General features: G+C 40.0%; 2 protein-coding genes and 1 long non-coding RNA gene across 3 annotated transcripts; 1 reads left to right on the forward strand and 2 right to left on the reverse strand.

Annotated features, from left to right (window-relative positions):
- Window positions 1-48: 48 nt before the first annotated feature.
- On the reverse strand, window positions 49-5,921 carry LOC136362883 (alpha-1-antitrypsin-like). Its single transcript, XM_066321808.1, has 5 exons — window positions 5,825-5,921; window positions 3,554-4,195; window positions 2,590-2,860; window positions 1,892-2,036; window positions 49-439 (listed from the first exon to the last, which is right to left on the reverse strand). The coding sequence occupies exons 2-5, from the start codon at window positions 4,179-4,181 to the stop codon at window positions 227-229; spliced, it is 1,257 nt and encodes a 418-aa protein (XP_066177905.1). The 5' UTR covers window positions 4,182-4,195; window positions 5,825-5,921; the 3' UTR covers window positions 49-226.
- Window positions 5,922-12,638: 6,717 nt separating this feature from the next.
- Window positions 12,639-18,763, reverse strand: LOC136362885 (alpha-1-antitrypsin-like). Its single transcript, XM_066321810.1, has 5 exons — window positions 18,724-18,763; window positions 16,414-17,083; window positions 14,671-14,941; window positions 13,893-14,040; window positions 12,639-12,910 (listed from the first exon to the last, which is right to left on the reverse strand). Exons 2-5 carry the CDS (start codon window positions 17,069-17,071, stop codon window positions 12,719-12,721), a joined length of 1,269 nt encoding a protein of 422 aa, XP_066177907.1. The 5' UTR covers window positions 17,072-17,083; window positions 18,724-18,763; the 3' UTR covers window positions 12,639-12,718.
- On the forward strand, window positions 17,145-24,276 carry LOC136362886 (uncharacterized). The gene is made up of 3 exons (XR_010743863.1): window positions 17,145-17,826; window positions 21,858-21,921; window positions 23,810-24,276. It is a non-coding gene; the product is annotated as an uncharacterized lncRNA (long non-coding RNA).
- Window positions 24,277-24,824: the final 548 nt, after the last annotated feature.

Raw genomic sequence — 24,824 nt, forward strand, 5'->3', positions numbered from 1 at the left:
GGGTTGAGTAGTTTTTTAAAAATGGCCTATGATGTTTGTATTCAAATGTCTGTTTTGAAGTAAAGAAGAACTTGACAGGAAATTTATTTATTTACTTACTTATTTATTTATTTATTTCTGTATTTCTTTATTATGCATCTGATCAGTTCTAGTCCTACTTTGCAAAGAAATTTCTGGGAAGTGCAAGAGTTCTCCTCTCTGCACTGGAGAGTGTGAGTGCTCTGGCCTAGTCTTCCTTAGCAGCTGGGTTCACAATTTTCCCCAGGAAGAGGACTCCATCAGTGTTTTTGTCAATAATCATCATCAGGAAGGCCCTGTCGAAGGTGATATGAGGAGGAGGACGAAATTGAGGACTCGCTCCTACTAGTATTTCTATCGAAGTCACTGCAGCAGCCTCTGTGCCATTCTCTCTAACATCCACCGTGGCCTTGTGCATTGCCTGAAAGGAAAACAGAGATTGTAATCTAGGTAATTATAATTCCAGAGAGAGAAGCAGCTGGGGGGAAAATTTACTTGCTTTAACATTGTGCGTAGGTAATTCTTAAAAGAAACCACAGAACGAAAGTAGATCTGATGGGAAAACTATACTAGTGTCCAGCCTTTGCAAGACAAGCAAAGTTTGCTATGAGTTCAGGAGAAGTTTTCTTCAACAATCAGAGTCAAACATGTCTGCTTGCAGAGACTGAGCAACATAGGGGATATTTATTATTCTGTTGTTTCTCAGAGTAAGATTTTGTCCTTAATACTGAACACAAAAGAAAAAATTTTTCATTTTGCGTCAATTTTTGTGTAAGCGAAATAATTCCCTCCACATGACATAGGGAGGAATGTGAGGAATCACAGATAATATATGATGGAAGGACCTCTAGAGGCCATTGAATGCCACCAACCCCCCCCCCCCCCCCCCCCGCACTGTCACCTCTGACACCAGATGAGGTTGGAGGTTGCTCAGGATTTGAGTATTTCAAAGGACAGAATTTCATAAGTAACCCATACTAGTTTTTGATCACCTTCATGGTGATTTTTTTTACATAATACCCTATCAGAATATCACATTTTTTATCTTCTGTCTGTTGCCCCTTGATGTATCACAGTTCATCTGCAAGAAGAGTCTATGTCCATCTTGTCTGACCCTTTCTAAGAAATATCTGTAGGCAGTGCAAAGAATCCCCGCTTCACCCTCCCTTCTCCTGACTGGCAACTCTGGCTCTGCCAGCCTCTCCTCATACATTCAGTTCTCCACCCACACAGCCATCCTGCTCACCCTCCACTGGATTCACTCTGCCCCAGGGTGCCCACATGTCCCTTGTATTCAGGAGCCCCAGACTGGATGTGCTGAGCTCCAGAGGTAGTCTCATGAGTGAAGAATAGAGGGGAGGCTCACAACCCTCATGACACAAGGAATATAATCCTCGGGATTCTAGAAAAATCATTTTGCTTATCTGTGTACTCATATCTTGTTTGTGAACTGGGACTATCCCTGTCCCACAAGTCTGTTGTCCATATAAATTCTGAAGTGCTCAGACAGTGTAATACTGGAAGGTGTATACATAGTATAAGGATGACTATTCCCAGACTTATGTCATAACTATGATTCTTGTCATGCATTACTTCTTTAACACCAGCTTTTTGTGAAATTATTCATGCTATGCTTTCCAGTTGTTTTCTTCTTCAGAGATTTGCAGCTATGTTTGTGGGATCACTGTGCAGTAAACAATTTATTATTAAACTGTAGGAACAACAGCCATTGAATGCTTAACATTTTCCTTCCTCCATTACCGCCATTAAGCAATGAATACACTGCAGGGGTAGGATCAGCCATTGGTAGGATTAAACCTGTATAAACAAGGCAGAAAAATCTCCTGATTAACATCCCTGTTTGAATACTCACCTTGGAAACCTTCAGATGTAGATTTGCCAGTCCAGAGAGATCAGCCTGATCACTGAACACCTCCGTCACACCCATTTTCTCAAACAGGCTCTTAAGATCATAGGAACCGGAGACAGAGAATTTTGGAAGATCCAAGTAGATATATCTTTTAAAAAATAAATAAAAATGTGAGTTTGTTATTGGAAGATCCCTTGAAGCAATGTCTTTGCAGGTATATAAATCCATTCCAAATACCCATGGAGCTAAGGCTTGGAATTCTAAGACAATGAGAAGTCTCATGTTAGAGAAGCAGAAACTGAGGTACCTGTCCCACCAGCCACAGTCTGATGTGTGGTGCAGGGGTAGAGTGATGCTTTATGGAAGCGACTGACTGGAAAGTTTCATGTAGACTGAAGAAAAATTGTATTTTCTTTTTAACTGGATTCCTCCTACTGAAGGCAGGTTCCTGAGGGCAGTCTACCCATGTGCAGGATCCTGACAACTGGGAGCTGTGACTGGGGGAGCTGAGAGGGTTCCTCTTTTGGCATGAAATCACATGATAACTTGTCTGAGCTAAAGAAACTGAGTAGTGCTTGTTGTTCAGAGCTGTACTTAGAGGTATACAGAGCTGTACATCATGGTGTCCCAAGCTTTACCTTTCCTGGATGAATAGTTTTGGCCTGTTCAATATTTAAACAAAGCCACAATTAAAATATTACCTTTTTTCAAGTGATTTCAGCCAGCTAGACACTGTTTCTTTTAGCAGAGCATCTTCCACCTGTTTCATTGTCCCTTCATCAGGCAGAATAAACAGTGAAGTAACATTTCCTTTGTATGGGATTTCTACTACCCAGCAAGACAAATTCTCATCCCTGTGGACATTAAAGTGCGCGTTCTGATGCATCATTTGGACCTTAACAGAATTCTTGGCATCCAAAAAGAAGTCAGCATCTCTTGTGTTGAAACTGTCGAAAGGTCTTTCCCAGAAGCCTTTGAAAAAAAGAATGAGTATACAATTGGGAAAAAAAAAGGAATAATAAAGGCATGTCACATTAATTAATGCTTAAAATAATATACTTGAATTGTAGAGACAGAAACAAACCTATCTCAATTTAAGGATGCTTTTTCCCTGGCCATGGAAAGAAGCCTCAGCTCTTTTCAATTTTTTTTAATAACGATCACACAAGAAAAGTGTAAGCTTGCAATGGAAAAGAAAAAGGAAAAGAAAAAGGAAAAGAAATGTATAGGTTGAGGCTTGCAGCAGAAAACAGATCCTTTGCCTGTTCAGATAATGGCAAATCTTTCACAGACTCCAACTATACAAGCTTCAGTCCTATTGTTTTCATGCAAATGTCGTCTGTGTTTGACCATGTCCTGCACAGCCAAACACCTGTGCCTTTCAACAAATGATCATAAGTTCTGAATATCTTCAGCTCTGAACCTGGTGTCAACTTTATAAGACACTGATCAGTACTTCTGCTTTTATTTTTTCATTCTTTTTTAAATTGCTCATATAGAAAATGATTCTTCTTACCTGTCTTTCAAATATTTTCCTGTGTAATTTAAAAATAGAAAAATGTGTTTTAAATTAGATTATGTGACGTGTTCACAGTGTGAAAAAGTTTTGTTTCTTAGAACTTCCAGAGCTTATTTTTGTAGCTGCTAACCATATCTGCCACTCACCTTTAAAGAAAATGTAGTTAATGAGAATCGTCACAGCTGCTGGATCAAGACTGTCGAAGAAATCAACAATTTTGCCATGTGTTTTTGTTTCCACGTATTTATTGATTTCCCTTAGAGCTTCTGGATTCTGAAAATTGGTAGAAACAGCTTCAGCATCATAAAAATTTTTGGCATGATCTAGGAAGGTTTGAAGCAATTCCACTTTGTGATTTATGAACAGGGTATTGCCCATGTTCAATTGGACTTCTCGCTGAGGGTCATTCAGCAGCTGGAGGATATGCTGAAATCCCTCATGAATCTCCTGCTCCCCCAGCTGTGTCAGGTTGAAGGCAAGGCCTTTGTGCAGCTCTCGGAGAGTGTTTGATCTGGCCCCCAGGGTGAGCATTGTAAAGGCAGTGGAGATACTCAAGGGAGAGAAGAAAATGTTCTTGTTGCCAGATTCATCTCTGATCTGCCTGTAAAGCTTAAATGCAAAGTCAGCGTTGCTGGGGGCTAGCTTGACATGAGGCAAGTTTTTACCATCAGCCTGGGACTGGTCTCCTGGGGGATGGTGTATTTGTTGTTCCTGCTGTTGACCCTGGACTTGAAGTCCAAGAAGCAACAAACACAAATACAATGCAGGCTTCATTGTCCTGAACTGTCCTGTTAAGAAAAAACAGGGCAACTTTTAGATCTAGAGAAGTTTTTCTTCACTGGATAAAAAGATTCTATATTCTAGATACTGATTTTCAGATGTCAGTCATTAGAACTACTATTCTTCATGGAAATACTCTTCAGCTTGGCCTCTGGACAGTCAGTTTCTAGTCAGTTCTCTTAGTCTTTGACCAAGGAGCAAAGGAAATAAGATAATACTGTGGTATTGCCAGGGAAGGACCAGCTTTCCCGAGGTATTATGTGTGAAGTAGTTATTGCTTCTGACCAGCATGGCCTCAGTGCCTTCCTAAATGCCTTGGGCTACATGGCTGAGTTCATGTACTGTAGTTCATCTACCTGGTAACTACTTTGGCAGAGGGACCAACTTTTGCTGATATGTTCCTGTGGTATCCATGGTCTTGTTTGGACATTGGTTTTCAACAACTGCAGAGATAGTCAGTTATACCAGTGTATAAAATCCACCTAAATGCTCAACTCTTGAACTGTTTATATATTTCTGCCTCTTATAGAACAGCTCTGACTCAAGACCTAAATTATCTCAAGATTTTACGTTAAGTGTTTCAGCAAATTAAGGCTAAATTGAGAAAGTTTATAAGGCATTCTGTATTGCACATAAGCTATCCTTAAAGTTGCAAAGCTCAAGACTCAAGAGCTTAGGAAAAGCTACAGTGGAATATGCCTTGCTGTGTTTATATAATTTGACTACCTTTCCTTTTCCCTTCAACTGACATAAGCAAATTCTACATAAGCCCACAGTCTGTCTTCTGTCATTTTGGAGGAAGAACCCTGTGACATATTGGAGAAGAGTGCTCTCCGTATAGTGGCTCACTGAAATGATCTCAAATGACAGAAACCCAAACCCATGAAGCAAGCAGTGATCCTCAGGAAAATAGAGATGATCTGAATACTGTTCATAGCAGCTGTGTACTTATTCTGGAGAATGAGATTGTACCCAGAATCTGTCCCAGGCTGCCAGGTTCAGATTGTGCACTAGACTTATTATGGGGAGTTGTTATTTCCAGGTTTGCCCTTTCCTGGATGTCCATTGTGAAAAACTGGAGATACAAGCTGTTATAGTGCGAAGTATGGGGGCTATGCTCAGCATGTCTAAAATTCTGTGTATAAACACTGACTCAGGAAAAAAAGGCATTCTAGCTCTTGATAATGCATTTTGTTCTGGTAACAAAGATATTTCCCCAAATCTGCCTTTGAGAGAGAATGATTTCTCTTCCAGGCCTCTTGACTGGAAGTAGGCTGGTCTTTAAGCACACTGGACAGAAATGAAGCAACTCTCATTTAGCACTGCATCAGCCTGGAATAATTGGGACATTTCAACTAAATTTATTCCTCTGGGAGTGGAGACAAGGTTTTGTTCTTCATCTTGGTATTGATTGTTGGGTATTCATTTTGGACCTCATATCCCTGTTATCCTGTCACTATAGCTAGGAGTTGGATCACTGAATGAATTCTGCCTCAAACATTCAGAACATGCTTCCAGAAGCTAAAATATTTTCCAATTACTGTACAAAACAAATCAGTCTCAGCAGTAAATAGCTAGCAGTGATCACACAGAGCATAAATTCAAAGACTTTTAAGAAAGTATACTATGGTACTTACTGTGCTGGACTTTTCTTTCACAGTGCTTCTTCCCTCCTATTACTTTTCTTCCTCATATTAGTATTCCTAGTATTTACTCCTCTGGTAAAGATTAAACAGCACAAATAAGAGTTATATGCAAAGCAAAGTTCGGGTAAACTATTTTTTCCTGGATATCAAATATTTAACGTCTTTTTCCCATCACATACCCAGAATGATGCCAGCACCTAGGGCTTAAAGGGACAGAAAGACCAGGGACTTTGTTGGCTCAAACTGGACTGTAAGTAAAAGAGCTTTACCAATAACTGTGGTAAATGTGTTCCTGAAACTGAAAAGCTAAGAAAAGGCCAGAAAACATGGATGCCCTGTCCTACTGAACTTTCTGCTCAGGATACCCTAATGCAACAATGCCATCTAATTGAGTACCCAAGGCAGCAGCAAGTTTGTTCAGGTACATCTCCACCCTGCCCTAAATGGCATTATTTGATGGTCTCAGAACACTGGTTAGCCTTTTGAGGGACCTTTTCTGAGCATTAGAAACTACTAAAGTGGAAAGCAAAGCATAGAATGCCTTGAAAACTAATCAAAATAGGAAAACAAATGGAAGAATGAAATAGGCAATTTTTTCCACAGCAAAATGTTTACTTGGGAGAAAAGATCTTAACCCCTTGTGCCATCTATGCATGGGATGAGCTTGAATGACATACATTTCATGTGTATCTTACACTGGGATCCCTCTGAGAGGAAGGTGAAACAGGCACAATTTAGCTATTTAGGAGGTTAATTAAGGATGTGGTGCATGGCACTTATCCTAATTAGCAATGACTAATTATTTCCGTTGAATGTACACGATTTTGCCCCAGGTAAACTTTCAATTTATCTGCACATGGGAATCCACCATCATTGTTATTGCTATGTAACTACTCTCCCTTACTAAAACAGAGGCGGGGCTGGTCAGAATATATTCCTACAGAGAGGGGTTTTTCATGATATTTGCAAGTACCCGGAAAATTTATTGCAGAATGATGTGAAATTAACACGTCTCAGGAGCAGCAAGTACACTGCTGCCTAACTCCAGCAAAGACAAGATATTTTTCTCAAGCCTAGGCCTGCCTGCATAGATAGCATTAATCTTTCAGGCCAGTCCTAATCCTTGGCCAACTATCTGAAGGATGTCACTGTTTCTTGAGATGAATTTCTGGGAACAGCAAAGGTGCTGCAGGGATTCCTCTCCTTTCTCCCAGGAGATGAGCAGCACTCAGCACGTCATGGAGAGAGTGGAAAGTTGCTTCTGTCCCTGCTCACAACTCCCAGGCACCAGATCCTCTGGCCCTGGCCCAAGCGTCTTCCTGCACAAAGGTTAAGACCAGCACTTACAGCAGACTCACAAATGATCATTTTCAAAGAAACACCTTCCCAGCAATTCCAGACAGGTCAGTATGATTAATGAATCCATAAGTCACACCCAGTCCTTTGAAAATCTCCCTTAGGTCATATGTGCCAGAAATAGAGACTCTTGGTTTTGTTGCTCTTATGTTGCTTCTGTTGAAGGCAATGGAAAATGAAGATGAATCACCACACAAAGGTATCAACTGCATGTGAGGTAGGTGGCAAGTCTGTGAAAACACAGGGAGAGGAAAATAGTTTGTTTCTTCACTGCACATTACTGTTGTTGAAAATGGCTGTGTCTGCAGAACACGGGGAAATGCAAAGCCAAAGTAGAAATTTGGTGTAGTTTTGCAAAAAGAGAGGCATTCAGGGGCATTGCACAGAAGAGAGTGTGGAGTTCCTGGATTCTTTGAGATGAGCGGTGGCTGGGACAGGGGAACTCTTGCTCCAGGAATCAGGGGAATCATTAAAAGGACTGACAAAATGGCCTGATAATGCTCTATGTGAAAGGAATTAAGGAATAATTTCGTTCTCTCCCTACTCTCTGCCAGTGTCTCTGCTCAGTTATGCAATGTGTCTTGGTTCATCCTTATTGGAGCAGTTTCATCCCATATCATTAACTTATTTCTCTTGCTGCTTGGTTGCCTGATTATTATATGCTGGCTTTGTAAGTTATATTTGTGGGCTTTCCAGGGCAAAGGATTTCTGAGTGTAAAAACAAAAGGTCAGCAAGATAATTGTGTACATAAATCTTCATGCAGCTGTTTCTTGTTTCCCTACAAATATGTATTGTTCAAGGCATGTCTACAAAAGTCCATCTAAATTGACTTCTTGACATACATAACTCCATTCAAATCAGGAGATTGGTATCCAGGCAAAACTAGTGTAAGTAGAATAAAAATCAACTCCTTTCAGTAATTTTATCTTTTTCTGTAGAGGGCACCCCAAATATACTCTCCATGTCTTACAAATATTTCATCCTTTTCTCCTCAAATAATGAAAGTGCTGTAGGCTCCCATTTCAAGAACTGGCATGACTAACCGAAAGGAAAAAACCTGAAGGCTAAGAAAAAGTCTGTGACAGACCTAGGAACAGAAACTAGACCTTTCCTACTTTGCTGTCAGCTTCTTTCACCAATGTAATTAGGAATATTTTCATTGAATTTCCTTAGAAACTCATTGTCTGCTAGAAGAAAGCTCTGTAAGCAGAATCAAATACTGTATTCTCCCCTTCTTTGTTATATCTCAGAAGAAAACAGCCTTTTATTGTCAAGTGTGATTCCTTTTGTTGTAACAAACACTTCACCTCAGATGATGATTTCATTAGTTCCGAAAATAATATTTTATATTTTTTACTTTGTCTGTACTTAATCTCCTAGCACTGAATGAAAAAGTGCTTCCAACGGTATACAAGCATTTAAGGCCTGATGTGAATTCCACTGGAGTCAGTCAGCCAGCATTGTAATGTTCAATATGAGTAATCTGTCACTGACAGCTCATCTCAGATTTTCCAGGTATGTTTTCCATTAAGTTCCCAGCAGAAGATAGTAGAGTTGCAGACATACCTGACACTACCAAATCTTTTTAAAACTTGTTGCTAGAAGTTTTGCAAAATACATTCAGATAAAATGGGTGAATATAAGTAATAGTAGGTAGAATTCAAGACTGAATTTTTTCTCTCACAATATATCTTAGCTTGAATTTCTTTTTTCAAAAGATACATAAAAGTCATGTAGTTTAGACTACAGACCAAAACCCTGAATAAATGACAATGGTACAGGAACTTAGATATGGCATGTGTAACTCCCAGAATTCAAATAAATTACAGAAAAGGAAAACTGTTGTGTCTCCCTGTTCAGATTCACAAACACAAGCAGGGGTCGTGATGGTTCATTAACTGATCTCAGAGTGCAAAAACAGCACAGAGGGGATTTCAGTATTCATCAAAACAACTGCACCTTTATTGAGTGCCAACAGCAAATGTGATAGAAGGAATTGAAAAGAAATAAAGGAGAGAGAGAGAGAGAGAGAGAGAGAGAGAGAAAGAGGAGGGTAATAGCTACCAACAAAGAGATGAAATCCTTGGGGTGTGGCCAATAGATCCGTCGTCTTGCGTGGGGAGATCTCCAAGTCTTTGGTTAACTCAGGGGTCTTTATAGTCCTTTCGAGGTCTGCCGGGGAGGGAGATCAGGATGGTATGTCGAGGGAACAGGTACAGGACAGTAACAATATGGACATGCCAGTTCTGAACAGGACAAACCAGTCCCAGCAGTGAGCAGAACCCATTGTTTCAGGACTGGTTCCCATGGGAAACCAGTCTTGGTCCAGTGAACACACCTGCAGGCAACACTTGGCAAACATCCTACTTCAGTCAGGCCAGCATGCCTGCGTTAGAATTTTAAGGGTCTGAGTCTCAGTCCTTGGGGGGCTTCAATCTTCATCCTTGATGGTGGTCATGAGGCAGATGAGGGATCTTTGGAGCATCTCTTACACCTCGTGAGTGCCAGTGAGTTTTAAGGCCATCCCTTCCAGCACCTGAGCCTGACTGGTGGCTCTGGAGACCAGGGAGAGCCAAGCAAAAGCATTAGAGAAGCTGACAGGGAGAAGAAAACACTCTTGCCAGGTTCTCATGCAGTCAGTTGCCTGTAAAACTGTAAGGAAGAGTGTATATTTCTGAGGAGTATCCATTGGCAGCACCCAAAAGGATCTCCACTGTGGGCCTGCTGTTCCTGTGGAACTTCGTTTTCTTACTTTGCTTGTGGCCACTGAGCTGTTGACAGTTAAGGACAAGAAGCTCACATGCAGCAAGGGAGCATTTCATGCAGTCATGGATAAAGAAAAAGTGAAATTGTAAAGAGATTTCATATCTGAGTACTATGCCAAAAACAGCTCCTAAATTTATCCATCTGGCCCTTTGAGAACTTCTATAGTTTTTACTTTATCAGGTTATACCCACATTCATCATTCTGATTTGTCAGTAAAATAACTTCTAAAAATTTCTAGCAATCAAAAATTACGAGTTTCCCTTTGGTCTGGCACTGTCTTTGAGAATTAATTGATCACCTGGGATTTGGCTCTATCTCTCTGGCTCAGCACTAATTTGGCAGTAGTACTACTGCAGTGATGCTCTGCTTTAACATTACTGCCGGGTCTGAGGAGTGGGGAGCTATGCCCTTTGTCACCTCCATTTCTGCCTGCTCTCTCTGCCTGCCTCTGCACAGTTACTGGATGGACAGCTGCATGATACTGGCCTTGGGTGCTGAGCCTCTCTCAACAAGGAGTCCACCTGCCAACAGAGACTCTCCAATGGCCTTTTTCAGCCAGCTCATTCCAGTTTGCAGTGTCAGGCCACATTTAGCAAGCAGCTCAGTCCTTGAACTAGTGACAGACTTCCTGGATCATAACAAAAATCTTGGATTCAATATTTTAAAGGAGGAAAGGGGATATAGATGATGGACAGTGCCTGTGCTTCCACGGTAAGTTGTATCAGATTTTAAATTGCATTTGAGTTCATTTATGTTACAAGGAAATAGAATTAAACTTTCATATTTTATGCTTCATGGTAGTTTCCATGTGCTCAGCTTTGAAGTGTTTCTGGTATCTGCATCATCAAAGCATTGTGTTGTCGTCTATGGAAGAGCACAAATGCTTAATGAGGCCTTTTGAAAAAAGCCCTCACATTTGCTGTTAAAATAAGCATACATACACAATTACAGCAAATGAGGAGGAATAATGAGTAGAGACCAGCCAAACACATCTGTACTAAGTACATGGGAGTCTTGCAGTGTCACTTGACGTAGTTTTGAAGGGCATTTATTGAATTGCCTAGTCTTATTCTACATCAGGGTCTCCAGTTCCCTCATTTCTGAGGAGCTGTTGTGAAGACCTATCAGCTTCACCTGGAACATAGTGTTATTCAAAAAATTCAGATTGCCAGCAAAGGGGGAGCTTACAGAGCTGAGTGATGAAGGGATAGTTCCCCACTCCTCTGTTGTTCACTCTGGCCCCATTTGTCCCAGTACTCAGAGCAGTTCTGGGAAACAGACCTGGCCATCAGCCTGCAGACACTCACATTCTTGTACTTTTAGTACAGTTTCAGACAGGTACCACCATATGTTTCTTCCCAACAAGTGCTTGTGTTTGGAGTCAGCACAGGCCAAGGGACTTTCCCGTAAGTAGATGGGGTGACTTGCAGGGCCAGAGTTAAGCAATGTGGATATGACCTGTGATAAGCCAGTTGACCTCATGGTTAGGAAACAGATCTTCTAGAACTTTATTTACCAGTATGGATGTAAACACTGGAGATGGAATTAATCTCAAGGTTTGGTTCTTTCCCTTTCCAAGTATTCATATCCTATCACTTTTGAACATCCACTTCCAAGGGACTTCAATTTACAAGAAATACAAGATTAAATCTATATAATGCAAATAATAAAATAAATCTATATAATGCCAGTAGAAACTTTTGGATATCTAGCCAACTAAAGCATTCCCCAGCACTGCTTCCACATAGGGTGGAATTGCTGGGAAGGTGTTTCTTTGAAAATGATCATTTGTGGGTCTGCTGTAAGTGCTGGTCTTAACCTTTGTCCAGGAAGACACTTGGGCCAGGGCCAGAGGATCTGGTGCCTGGGAGTTGTGAGCAGGGACAGAAGCAACTTTCCACTCTCTCCATGGTGTGCTGAGTGCTGCTGCATCTCCTGGGAGAAGGAGAGGAATCCCTGCAGCACCTTTGCTGTTCCCAGAAATTCATCTCAAGAAACAGTGACATCCTTCATATAGTTGGCCAAGGATTAGGACTGGCCTGAAAGATTAGTGCTACCTAAGCAGGCCGGCCTAGGCTTGAGAAAAATATCTTGTCTTTGCTGGAGTTAGGCAACAGTGTACTTGCTGCTTCTGAGACGTGTTAGTTTCTCATAATTCAGCAATAAATTTTCTGGGTACTTGCACATATCATGAAAAAAACCCCTCTCTGTGTGTAGAGTTTGTTACATTAACAGCCAGGTCAAAGAAGCCAGCACAAGGTGAGTGGATGCCATCAACTTGAATGTCCTAAAGGAGAGTATGGACTAAGACTTGACCTTCAAAGGAAGTGCCTAGGCCTGGTGTAAAGTCCCTGACTCTCCCAGTGTGTAATTTGCAGCTATGCCTTCCTTTTACTGGAAACCCTACCAATGTACGAAGCCAACCTGTAGTTTGTGGGGAATTTATTTGGATTTATGCACTCAAATTTTATTTACTTACACTGTTCTAACTGAGCCTCTCAGCTGGATATTACCTTGCTTTTGAAAGATGGCATGATCACTAAAAGGCTGATTTATCAAATTCTTCACAATTCACTAATAGGTAATAGTGGTTATTCTTTGGAAAAACGAAGCAAAAAGTATGTTTCTAAGAATGACTGCACTCTTTCCTGATTTCTTCGGAAGAAGAAAATTGTTAGCAACTGTTGGGATATCATTTTAATCACAGTGGACAGTAATTCCATAAAATACAATTGAAATCAATAAGACCAGCCACTGACCAGTCACTTTTCAGTTGGGTTTACAATTTTTCCCATGAAGAGGATGCTCTGAGTGTACTGATCAATGATCAACAGCAAGAATGGATGATCGAATTTAAGAATGGGAGGAGCAGAATGAGGAAGAAAATCTATGCTGCTGGCTGCTGCAGCCTCTGTGCCATTCTCATGAATCTTCAGCAGGGCCTTGTGAGTAGCCTGCAATAAAATACGGCAAGAATTAATGTACGTGAAAGATGTTGTGTGAAATTGTTCAAATTAACATGAATTTAATTCAACTATTGCCTTTCACAAAAATTGCTCTTAAGCAATTCCAGGAAGAAGGATGCAACAGCCCATTGTGGGTTTTTCCAGCAATCTTGTCTCAATAAGCAAATATTTAACACATTCAGTGTTCCTCACTACAAGTGTATGAATGCAGGCCTTAGCAACTGCACACCTCCTGGAATTCATTGAAAGTAAAATAGCCAAGCAAATTCACAGGCAATGTCATTTTCAAACAGAAAGGAAATGGAGCTCCAGAACTGCTCTGTAAGTATTCCTAACAGCACATGCATTACAGTTTAGCCAGGTAGAAATTCAATCTTAAGACCAAATATTTTGTTAAAGTATTTTTAGGCATTTTTAATCTTTTTATTTTACTAGCCCCAAGATGTTAGAAAATTGTACTTGCTGTTTTCAGAATGGCTGTAAAAATGCTAGTTTTTATCTTCATATTATTTTCAGTAAATGGGATGTTTTCCTCAAGCCTGGTCCATTTTACATTGTTAGCCCTCAACAGGGCCTTCAATGGTAACAACAATTTCTAAATCCTTTAAAATTATAGAATGCACGTCAGATAAAGGCCACTGTTTTGGTGGATATGCTGATGCAAGACATGCACAACACAGATACCCATAGGCACTTCTTTTATATACAGAAAATATGCTGTGTTTAGTTTCCTGGATAAATGCTAAAACTCACCCCTCCGTCTACCCTTCAGCTTTGCTTGTCCTACAAAAGAAAATATCCTTATCTCCAGGTTTTGGAGAAGTCTGAGCGAGTTTAAAGGGACTTTATCAGCTAAATGTTCTACTTCACAGTATCAGCCCAGCCCTAGTAATAAGTAAAATTTCACAGGTGACCTCAGGGTAAGGCCTTTAAGGAATCCACAGATGGTTGTTTCTGCCAATAAACTTACTTTTGAAACCTTCACATCAGGGTTTCCTGTGATTCCAGACAGATCAGCTCGATTAGAAAATACATCAGTTACACCCAGATTCATTAGGATCCTCTTTAATTCATAGGTGGCTGAAATGGATAGTTTTGGAATATGCAATTCCATCCTCCTGTCAATTCAAAAGTAAATTACGGTAGTTATTGCAATGAGAGCATGCCTTGGACTGAAGATTCCTAACTTGATGGTGGTTCTTATGTGCCAAAATGCTAGTTTTTGATCTAAAAATCATGGCAAGAAGATAGGAAGATGCTGGTCTGGAGGATAGGAAAGTATGGAAGGAGAAAGACATCAGTTCATATTTCTTGTATGATTCTGCAACACAATCACTTTATGAGACAGTAAACAATAGTGCTGCCAGCATTTCTGGGACAAAGTTTGCATTCTTTTTCTAACCTTAAGTGTTCTGATTTTGTAATTCACACCCCATTTTCTCTGAGAGTTCTGAGTGCTATGTCACAGTATTGCCGCTCTAAATATTGGCCTTGAGACAAGGGAAATGGAGACACTTAGTATCAACTAAAAAAGGATTAAATTTCCCACCTCAGAGATCTTTTCTCTCATCACAAGGCAATGCTGATTCTAATTTTTGCTGTAAGTATCAAATCATTTGGTCTGATGGTTTATAGTTATTCTCTTGTTCAAACCTGCTATCAAAAATACACGATAGTATCTGTATAAACCTGACCATAGCGTTTGGATTCTGACTACCTTGAACATCAAATCAAAATACTATATTTACCGTCTTTGAAGAGATCTTTCCCATTTAGATACAGTACTTTTTGTCAAGGCACGTTCCAGCTGTTTCATCTTTCCTTTATTGGGCAGGATGAACAATGCTGCAACGTCTCCCTTGTAAGGAATCTGCACCACCTCACAAGACAGCTTCCTGTCAGAGAATGCTTTATAAAATCCATCTCGAATCATCATCTCCACTTCAACTGAGGTCTTCGCATTCACGTGGAAATAGTCCTTGTGAGTCCCCTTAATATTGAAAGGATTTTCCCAGTAGGCTTAAAACCAAAAGAGAAAGAATGGAATTGAATACGTATTTCAGTGAGGATATATTAATATAGTCCAAACAAATGTACAATAAATAAAACCATATCTGAAGATATACAGTTATACTTGAAGATAAAAAGTATTCCAAGTTTATGAAACATCTTATTCTCTGTAACAATTAAATATCACAGGTTAAATTTTGTATGGACTTGTACACCATCTTTCTAAGTCAGACAAATGAAATGAATTAACTTCATCATATTACCTTATGTTTTATTTGAAGAAAGCGAAAACTGACCAGAATCCAAGGATTTGCTGTCTGTTTTCAGAATACTACTTGTAAAACAAATTTCACAGCAGATGTCTGACTTTTAAAAGGTAGCATATTATGCTCCTCACATGGGTTTTTTATGTTTTTTATCTTATAGCACTAAGGAAAAGTTTACATGCTAGAGAAACACAAACATTTACACCTCAACGTAACTGCAGTATGGTAAATGGAATAGGGCCTCAAGGTGTTTAGTCTTGAAAGTGGTTTGCTCTTGATGTTTATTCAAATGAATTTTCTATGATATTTTATTATGTAACCAAAGCAGGTTGTTCACTAAACAAATAGACAAGGATTACAGCTTGCCATGATGTAAGTATGCTTTTTTTGCCTTTTTTTAAAAAAATATTGAATAGAAATAGTGTAATTTGAAAAATAAATAATAGACTGTGAAATCCACAAAATTCTGGATACTTTATAAGTTTAAGCCTTTTCCCTTCCCCTCCAGAAAAGAAATGTACTCTGGTATGGTACTCAGACTAGGGAACCTGAGATTAGGAAACTCAAATTTATAAAGTATTTGAAATGAATTTTTTTAATTTTTTCTGAAAATTAATATTTTCCAAATATTTTCCAAATATTCCTTTCTGGGTTGGAAATCTCATGGATGTTCTGCGTCTACAAATGAACACCCAAGAAGAAGTTAATAATTTCCAAAGTAATACATTTGCAAATGGCTCTTGGGATACGTGCAAAATGATGACAAGGTGTAGAACATATAGACTCCAACCCCAGAGGTACTTACCCATTTAATAGTCATAGACTGTAAGTAAATTAAAGTTCTTGGCACTTTTTGTTAATCATCATCTTCAAAATTTAGTTTTCTACTTCACACATACAATGTGAAAGCATTTCAGTTTTTGAAGTAGTAAGTAGATGAAGTTTGGCAGGATAATTTAACAATGCACAATGTGTTGTGCTCTGGCAATTCCCTGAACCTGAATATTGCAACTTTTATGCTTCAGAGTCTAAATATACGCTTGAAAACTTTAGATGTGGAAGAAGTTTCAGAGTTGAAAACTTTCAATTTTTTTAATAATAGTCTCATCTAAACACATTAATTTGAAAATTATTCAGAAATAACTGGGTGTACTTGTTTTACTTCCGGTGAAACAGCACTAAATAGATGCAATAAGTAGCATCTATGTAACTTACCTTTGAAATAAATGTAGTTAACAATTACCATCAGAGTGTTTGGATCAAGGTCGTCAAGTATTTGGTTTATATTCCCACGGGTTTTATTCTTTATGTAATCATTGATCTCTTTTTTAGCTTCAGTGGCATTCTGGAAGCTATTAGAGACAGCTTTTCCTCTGTACAGTTTTTTGATGTCCTTCAGAAAAGTTTTTTTTGGCTTCAGGTCTTTGTCCATGAACAGAGTGCTCCCCATGCTCAGCTGCACTTGGCTGTCAGGGCGGTGCAGCAAGAGGAGGAGCTGTTGAAAGCCGTGGTGTATCTCCTCCTTCTGGATGTTGTTGAGGTTAAAGGCCAGTCCTTCCAACACCTGAGCCTGAGTACTGCCTCGGGAGCCCAGGGCCAGAAGGGCAAGTGCAGTAGAGATGCTGACTGGGGAAAAGAAAATGTTGCTGTCAGGTTTCTGAGTGGCTGCTTGCCTGTAGAACTGAAAGGCAAAGTCTGTATTGCTTGAAACTATCCTTTGGCACGACTCAAGAGGATCTCTGTCCTGGGAATGCTGCTCCTGGAGGTCAGTTGTTTCAGACTGGTCAGTGTGATGATGAGTCTGGGTCAGGCTGTGGACACTGAGGTGAAGCATGGCCACCAGAAAGCACAGTGGGACTGTGGCCTCCATCATTCTTCACAGATACTGCGTGGACAAAGAACAAAAGGTTTGGGATGCTGGAGGTTGGCTGTATCACCATCTCATCTTTTATTTCTGTCTGCTACTGCCTTCAAGTGGAAATCACTGTTACCTCCTGACTTCCTCCTTCCCAATGGAAGTGTTTTTTTAAATCCTTGTGCTTCTGCGTTTACTTGTAATTCCTTCCATTGCTGCCTACTTCAGTTCTACTTTATTCTAGTTACAAAAGTTCCTTGTTAGTGGGGAAAGAAACATGTGAGTATTAAAGTAAAATAAGGGTACAAGGGAGAGAAGAAGTGAAAAGGTACCTTTTGTTTTTTTAATGGCAAAGCAACACATTAGAAGCATTGTGATTAATTTTTTGTGCTTATCTCTTAAGACCTAGGATTATTATGCTATTAGGGTTTGAATGAGGTTTATGTTAAATGGCAGTGCTACACTGCTTTATCAAAGGGAAACAATACAAGACTGCAGAATTCAAAAGTGCTATTTTCTCTTATTCCTGACTCATTTTACCATACAAAGCGACTGATTGTAAGAGCTGGTAAAATTTTTTTGCTTCAGAACCTGATTAAATTAGAATATGTTTGTCTATTTTAAATGGCCACTCATGTGTCACTTGTCTTCCAGATGGGTTCCTTCTTGTGTGTATCCTACAGCTGGTTATGGGAAGATGAAACCACTGGTGTGGACTTGGCCTTGCCTATCTTTCCAAACTTCATAGCAGCAGGAAAGTATCCTTTTGTAAGGTAAATATGCCTAGGGCCAGAGTAGTGCTTAGCAGCAGGATTGGATCAAGGTGTTCCAGACATTAGTAGTAACTGTGGCCACTTTTTGCCTTTACTTTGTTTGTTTACTGCTTTCTCTTTTTGCCAGTTGGACCGAGAATATGCTGGGATGATTTGTGGTGTCTAAGATGCTTAATCTGTCAGAAAACAAGTAAGAGCTATACCCATTAAAAATATGGTAGCAGTGACTAAAAAAGCTCTCAATAGCCTCCACCTCATGCCCTACTTAGAACAGCTTCAGGCAGATCACAGGCTACCTGCTTACCCCACAGTCAGTGGTAAAGGCACTCAAAAGCATGGGTTCAGCAAAGCAGGTGGGATGTTTACAGGCATTTTCTTCACCCTAGAGCAACACTCTGACCACTAAAGCTTGGGTGAAAAGGAGCCAGCTTGTCTTTCTGCAGCTTTGCTCCATGTGATCTGGGTAAATTGGAATTTATAGAGGACATCGTCATAGAAAAACCAGTTTGGGAATTCTGTCTGGGCCACCTTAGTGTATGCAAGACATTACTCATTCACTTCAGTTTTGGTTATCTTTTGGTTAGCTTTAGGAAAAATTAGTAATGATAAATAAAATTGAGAGTTGAAAGATCAGAATACTTCTGTTATTGAAGCATTTCTTCTAGATGTTTTTGAGCTATTTGGGATAAATGTTCAGAGAAGAGTTTACTCAGTGGAGCTGCTACAATGAATTGCCAGAATTTGCTATTCAGTATTTCTTGAAATTAAGTGCAGCTGTCATTTGAATACTTAGAAACTAGGTTTCATCCTTGAAAGCAGGTGTTCTTTATGACTCACTTAGCTAAATACCATACAGCTGGGTCAAAATCATTAAGGTAAAGATAAATGGGTACTTACTTTATATTCAGAAGGCTCTTGCTCTCAATGGCCTGTGCTGTTTCTTGCTGCTTTACTCGTACTGCTGTTTTCCTCTGTTAAACATTACATGGCTGCAGATACATATTACCTAGAAGCACAAAGCTGAATGCTCGTGAAGCCAGTGTTCTTGGCCCTTGTATGCATATGTCCACATCTCTTCACTCCAAACAGAACAAAGACCACAGGGCCCAGGCTGATCAGTACAGCAGAGTGTTACGTCCCAAAAGGTATGTGACTCCTAAGCAAATATTTAATGGAAATTATATTTTGGTGTCAAGAGCAGCTACTCTGTCCTATGTGCCACCTGAGATGAATATAACTGTTCATCTGGAGGCCCAATTTTGCCCATCACTAAGCTCTGAAGGCCAGGGTGAGGGAGCTAAAAGGAGCACTGCTTGTCCTCAGTCATGTAGACTGGACTCCAGTCCAGCTTACTGGACTCCACTTATGTGTCAATATATCATCTTTTATTTCTACACAGTAGAAACTGCACAGGTCACTGCTCAGCAGCCAATGAGTCCTCTTAGCCTCTTAAATAAAGACAGTACCTCATTCAGTCTTGTGGGAATGGTGAATTTTAGGTCTGTGGCAAGTCATTGAATGGTCTCACAATCAAATGATTCTTTCTGTATCTCTTTTAAGGACCACCTAGCCTATCAAGATCTGCAAAGTACTTAATTCAGCACTTGGAGAGGTCGTATAAAATATGTGCCATCACTGCAAGTCCCCAAGTGCCCAAAGACAGTGCTGAATAAATGCAACTGCTGTAATGTATACAGCAACCTAGGCTCAAATACATCAAACTATAGCAAATGATGGAAAAGACTAACCCAGAAATATTAACCAGTCAAGGCAGTCTCAAACTGAGTGAGTCTCATCCTTTTGATAAAGATGTATTTCCCAGGAATCTTCCAAAGGAAGATGAAGATAAGTGCTGGGAAGCAGGTTTACCACCATCCACGAATGGATGAGCTGTTCAGATGCATGATTTGAGCAGCCAGCAAGGAGAATGCCTGCTTAGTCTCTCTGTGCTTCTGCTACACTTAGCAGGACTTACTGCCTGTTCAGCAAGGGACAGCACAATCCCCTTGATACTGCAGAATCGAGGAGATGTGTATGTAAAACTGTGGAAGCACAGAAGTTCCCAGTCCCCAGCTATGCTGCTTTCAGAGGTCATTCTTTACCTGCTGGGATCCATGGCCTTGGTCATGCAGATAGGTTCCCTGCATGGTATTTACAAGCTCAACACCTTTCTTTCATTTTCTTTTTAGTACCAGACTACAGTTTCTTCTAAGGTGAACTCTTCATGTTCACCTTAGATATAGCCAAAGTTTGCTGTAAAGTATTTTGATTTTGCATTTTTTCTTATTAAGAGTACCAATTGCTGCTGCCCCTTGGAACACTTGTGAAAATCAGGTGAGGCTTGAATGAATAGCCTGTTTTATTTTTTTGCCAGCCACAAAAACTCTGCATTTAAATTGAATGAATGTATAAGCCAGAATGCTTGATGGCAGAAGTGCAGTCTTTCAGAGAAAGTGAGAGAGGTGCTCATGGTGCTCCAAGACATTCAGGCTGTTGGTGGTTCTGGGCACCTCTTTAGTCATAGAGGTGAGCAGTGTTAAATATTTACACTTCTGTTAAACATTGCATAGATTTTAAAAAACCCTGTCTGAGGACAGATAAATGCTGATGTAGCTGTGCAGAAAAAGTAGGAGTCAGTGCTTTCTGGGCCAGCTGGCTTTAATGTTTGTTGTCCCCAGATATGCACAACAGCCATCTGCAAACACACACTGAAAGGGATAGGTCCATGGCCATGAGCAGCTGTACTTCCACATACACCTCCCCAGCTTATTGCCAGCTAGTCACACAAGTGCTGAGGCATCTCCTGTATGGCCTGCACTGGGGCTTCAGATTTTTGATCATGCAGCTTGGGCACCTGCTTCAACATGGTACTAAGAAGACCAGATCTGAAGAGGTAGTTAACACCTAACTTGTTTTTTTCCCCACAAATGAACTTGGCAGCAGTTCAGAAACTGTCCTACATTCAGAGGCTTTCTTTGAGCCTTGGTTTGGCTCAACAGGAGAGGAACCCTGGGGAGTGGACTCCACTGTGGAGCTGCAGGGCCAGCTGAAGCAGAAGGTAGCAGGAGAGACAGTGCTCTAAAGAATTATATGCAAGCATAGGGGCTAATTCTGGATTCCCTCTATGACTCTGAGGGGAACCAAAATATGCTTCAGTACTGTGAGAAAACTGTGTCACAGACACAAACACAAATGTTTTGCTGTTCAGACATTCCTCTTCATTAGCCTCTTGTTGAAAGTCAACGTGGACTGATTTTCAAAACTTTCAAAATCTGCTTCTTTTTGCTTCAATTATCCTTGTTGTCATGAGGTGGTGGCTTCAAGAGGTTCATCATTCTAGCAGGGAGGTCAGCAGAGGTTCTCCAAGCCAGCAGCTGGTCCACCCCAGGGCCTGCTTCTGGAGACAGTAATGTGTAAGGCATGCCTACACTACTACTTTGCTACTACGCCTTAGTTCCTTTTAAAAAATGTGACTGTATTCCTACTATTTTATTAAAAATGCTCCTTTTAAAAGCTACCTAGCTCCTTTCATAAGCAAACATTTAGCATGCCTTGCCTGCAGCCCCAACCATGCCCTGCTGAATGCATTGCAGGCTGTTACAAAACTCCCCTGTAATTCTGGGACGTCTGAAAGAAAAATAATGGCACTGTCTCAAAGCAGCAAAATGTCAGCCTTGGCTGAGGAAGGACCTGGACAAAGTATTTGCAGAGCAGTCACAGCCACCCCACTCCACACCTATAATACCCACCTGACAAAAGACATGTCTGGTGTGGGTGTGAAACCCTCTCTACTGGCTGGCCCAAGGCTGTCTTCATGTCCTGTCCACAAAGACAGTACTTGCATTACCAAAATTCACCATTGCTTACCTGGCACTAGGCTGCAGCTGAGAGGATGCAGTGACAGTGGGGGAAATGAAGGGTGGTGGCTCTGGGGCAGTAATCAGAGTTAGGCTAAAGGACTTACCTAAAGGATGTCTTGAAGGCATGCATAGTTGGAGTCATTTTCCCTTGGATTTCTGTTTTTGCAACAGGACTGGAAGGTCTGCCCACCCCTGGCCTTCCAGTCAGCAGGGGAGGAAGATGGATGCATGGAAGGTAAAAGACACTGTTTTGTAATGGCCCACAGAAGAACCTTTCCTGCATTTGTTTCCCCACAAATATTTTTCTTAGCTCTGTTATCCCATTTGACAGAACCCATGTGCTTGTTTATACTGTACATGGAGATTAATGTCAGGAAGTTTTTGCTTCAAGGAGTCTTTAATTATTTGCATAATTTGAGAGGTAAACATATCCATTTCAAACACTGATAACAGAAGCTATAGATGATGAATGGTATTGCCAAATTATCCAGGAGGAGCATAGATCTATGATGCACATGTCAGTCAAATATAATATTGCAGGAGTTCAGTTTCTGCTGCCATTAAAACCATTACTTCAGGGTAATGAATTTTGTATTTAATAATTTTAAAATGTGCTCAAGATTTTCTCTAGCTTTCTTTTAATATTTATCTATGTTAAAAGCTGTCTCTATTAGTGAAGCACAGTGAGAAACAACTCAGTTAAAAAGAGATGTGCAAAATCTTTGTGTTACCATTTTCATAATTCAAAGCCTTGAAAATAATATTTCAGAATTAAAGCCTCAGCAAAGGAAGGAGATGATCCTATTTTGTTCCATTCATTAAGCTCTCAAAAGTTTATTTTCTATGTATTGTATTTATTGATTCTGAGAAGAACCAGAATTTGTTAGTCAAATACACAGTTTTTCTGTGTTGTGTGGAAAGTGAACTTCTTACATCTGGAAGCAGATTTCTTAAATCTGTGTTTATGGACCAAACAAAAAATGTCCTAATAATCAGTCTGTACTTCAGGAATACATTTGGCAGATGTTTGAAATAAATGTTAAGGTGTTTGATGTTTGCTGGCCAAGTCGTGTTTTTATCCAAGGGCCCTGTTGTTACTAAAAGAGTGTAATTTTAAAACTCCAACTTTGAAAACTCTAGTTGTGCTAGTGGAAAGTTTGTCCATGAAAGTACTACTGGTCCTAAGTAGTTATGTAGTGGGGTTTTGTTCTTGTGTTTTTTTGTTTTGTGTTGGTGGGTGGGTTTTTTTAGTAATAATAATTGGCTTACAAGAGACTCTAAAAACAGCATAAGACATGCAAACATAGGCTCTGGATACACTGAAATGTCTCTCAATTATTTGCTTCATTTTTCTTGTTAGCACACTTGTGAAAGAAACATATTATTGCTCTTAGTTCTAATACAAACACAGGCCGTGTGCAAAGTCATTCTGATCTGATGTTTTCTGTTTATCCTTTCAAGAGACATAATGATGTTGATTTTTGTCATTGATACTAATGAAAACTCTCCCCTCATGTTTTCACTTGGCTTGGACTGTAAGCATTGCTGAATTTCTGTAAGCAGTTACACAGTGGCTGTTCAATGAGTCGTGCCTAACAAAGTAATAAAGTTTAATTAGCCCAACTTAATCTGACAGTGTGCTGCTGGCACACTGTCTGTTTGTACAGCTGGGTAGTGATGCATGTATGCATATAAAATAAAGATCATTCCTTGAAATTTTTCTTTGCTTCTAGTATTGTGTTATTGAATTCCAAATTGTCTTCTCCTGTGGACTCTGCTTCCCTCTGTACAATATAAAAACAAGTCTCAGTTAACCAGATTGACATATTCTTCAATTTGAGTGTGATAGAGGCTGTCTTCAAGCTAGAAATTTTATATTCTTATTGTTTAATCACAGCAAAAGCTTGAATCACACAAGAAACTAAAATTTCTGCAGTCAAGCCTGTAATCCTTAATATCTCCAACATGTAAAATTGTTTGAGGGTGCAAAAGCTCTGAGTACAGCATACAAGCTGCTTAAGGCAGCATAAGGCCTGCACAGAGATAAAAATGGATTGAAGTTTATGGCATCCTCCTTTTTACTTTAAAAATATGATTTATGCTTTTTTTTTTTTTTTTTCCAGTGATGTTGATGTTCATCATGCCTTATACGGATTTACGAACTCAAAACTCTTGAGCCAAGGTTTTCATCAGTGTTTTTTGCTACAGACAGTTTAACCTACAGCTGTAATGGCAACTGCTGAGTAGTGAGAGGACAAGATTCAGTAGCTCTGGCTAGTGCAGCCTCAGTGAGCTTCCCAGCAAAATTCAGGAGGTCTTTGTGAACGTCCTGCTAAGAAAGTAGGCAAATTTCATAGAATCAGTGGTTGGACATTAAAAGTGTAAAGGAAGGTTGCTGATGCAGTGGCTCCCTGTAGTGATTGAATCTATGGAATTCCAGCCCAGGGACTGTAAACAGACCTACCTAGTGGAGGGCAGGGAACTGGAAATGCCAGAAAGAGGCTGAAGTGAAAAGCAAGGGAGATGTTCTGTGCTTCTCTAACAAAACGCATGTATGCACTTAGTGATAAAATCTAGTTCAGTTTCTGTCCAGCTACATTGTCCAGTGGTTCCTTGCGGAAAACTTATAATCAATGTAGCAGAGAAACATTAAAACTCGGGGGTTATAATCAGACAGTAAAACGTATTTCTAAAACTGTCTCTCTATGTTAAGTATTTTAGTTTTTGGGAAAACCTGTCAACAAGTGTCCCAGTGTGTTTTCCCCACAGGTTTTGTGTCTGTGCAGCAGAATCTTAGAAGCAAAATCTAGGATGGAAGAAACCTCCTGAGACCATCTAGTCCAGCCCTTTGCACAAAACGTGTACACATCTCCATGTTTCTCATGTACACATCTCCAAGCATAGGCATTTTGCAACCTCTCTGGACCATGTCTTCCAGTGCTTAACCATGGCATGGTAAAAACATGGTTCTTATTAGAATTTTCTACATTCAAACAGTTCTGGTCTCTGCTCTTCTCTTCAGTGTCTTCCAGCTCCAGCATCATACATCTCTTTGTCATGATCCAGGAACTTCTTGGCTGTCATTTATAGAGAAGCCATTGCATTTTCTCAGCTGGACCATTGCTTAGCATTAATTGA

This window comes from Sylvia atricapilla, chromosome 6 (assembly GCF_009819655.1).
Source record: "Sylvia atricapilla isolate bSylAtr1 chromosome 6, bSylAtr1.pri, whole genome shotgun sequence".
Classification (NCBI taxonomy): Eukaryota; Metazoa; Chordata; class Aves; order Passeriformes; family Sylviidae; genus Sylvia; species Sylvia atricapilla.

Bases quoted from the DNA above. Each gene is read 5' to 3' on its own strand.
- LOC136362883 (XM_066321808.1), bottom strand. From the start codon at position 4,181: ATGAAGCCTGCATTGTATTTGTGTTTGTTGCTTCTTGGACTTCAAGTC. The intron at 2,861-3,553 runs GTGAGTGGCAGA...TTTTTTTCAAAG, and splicing joins TAACTACATTTTCTTTAAAG to GCTTCTGGGAAAGACCTTTC. The intron at 2,037-2,589 runs GTAATATTTTAA...ATTTTTTAAAAG, and splicing joins CTGAAATCACTTGAAAAAAG to ATATATCTACTTGGATCTTC.
- LOC136362885 (XM_066321810.1), bottom strand. From the start codon at position 17,071: ATGATGGAGGCCACAGTCCCACTGTGCTTTCTGGTGGCCATGCTTCAC. The intron at 14,942-16,413 runs GTAAGTTACATA...TTTGGTTTTAAG, and splicing joins TAACTACATTTATTTCAAAG to CCTACTGGGAAAATCCTTTC. The intron at 14,041-14,670 runs GTAAATATAGTA...TTGAATTGACAG, and splicing joins GAAAGATCTCTTCAAAGACG to GAGGATGGAATTGCATATTC.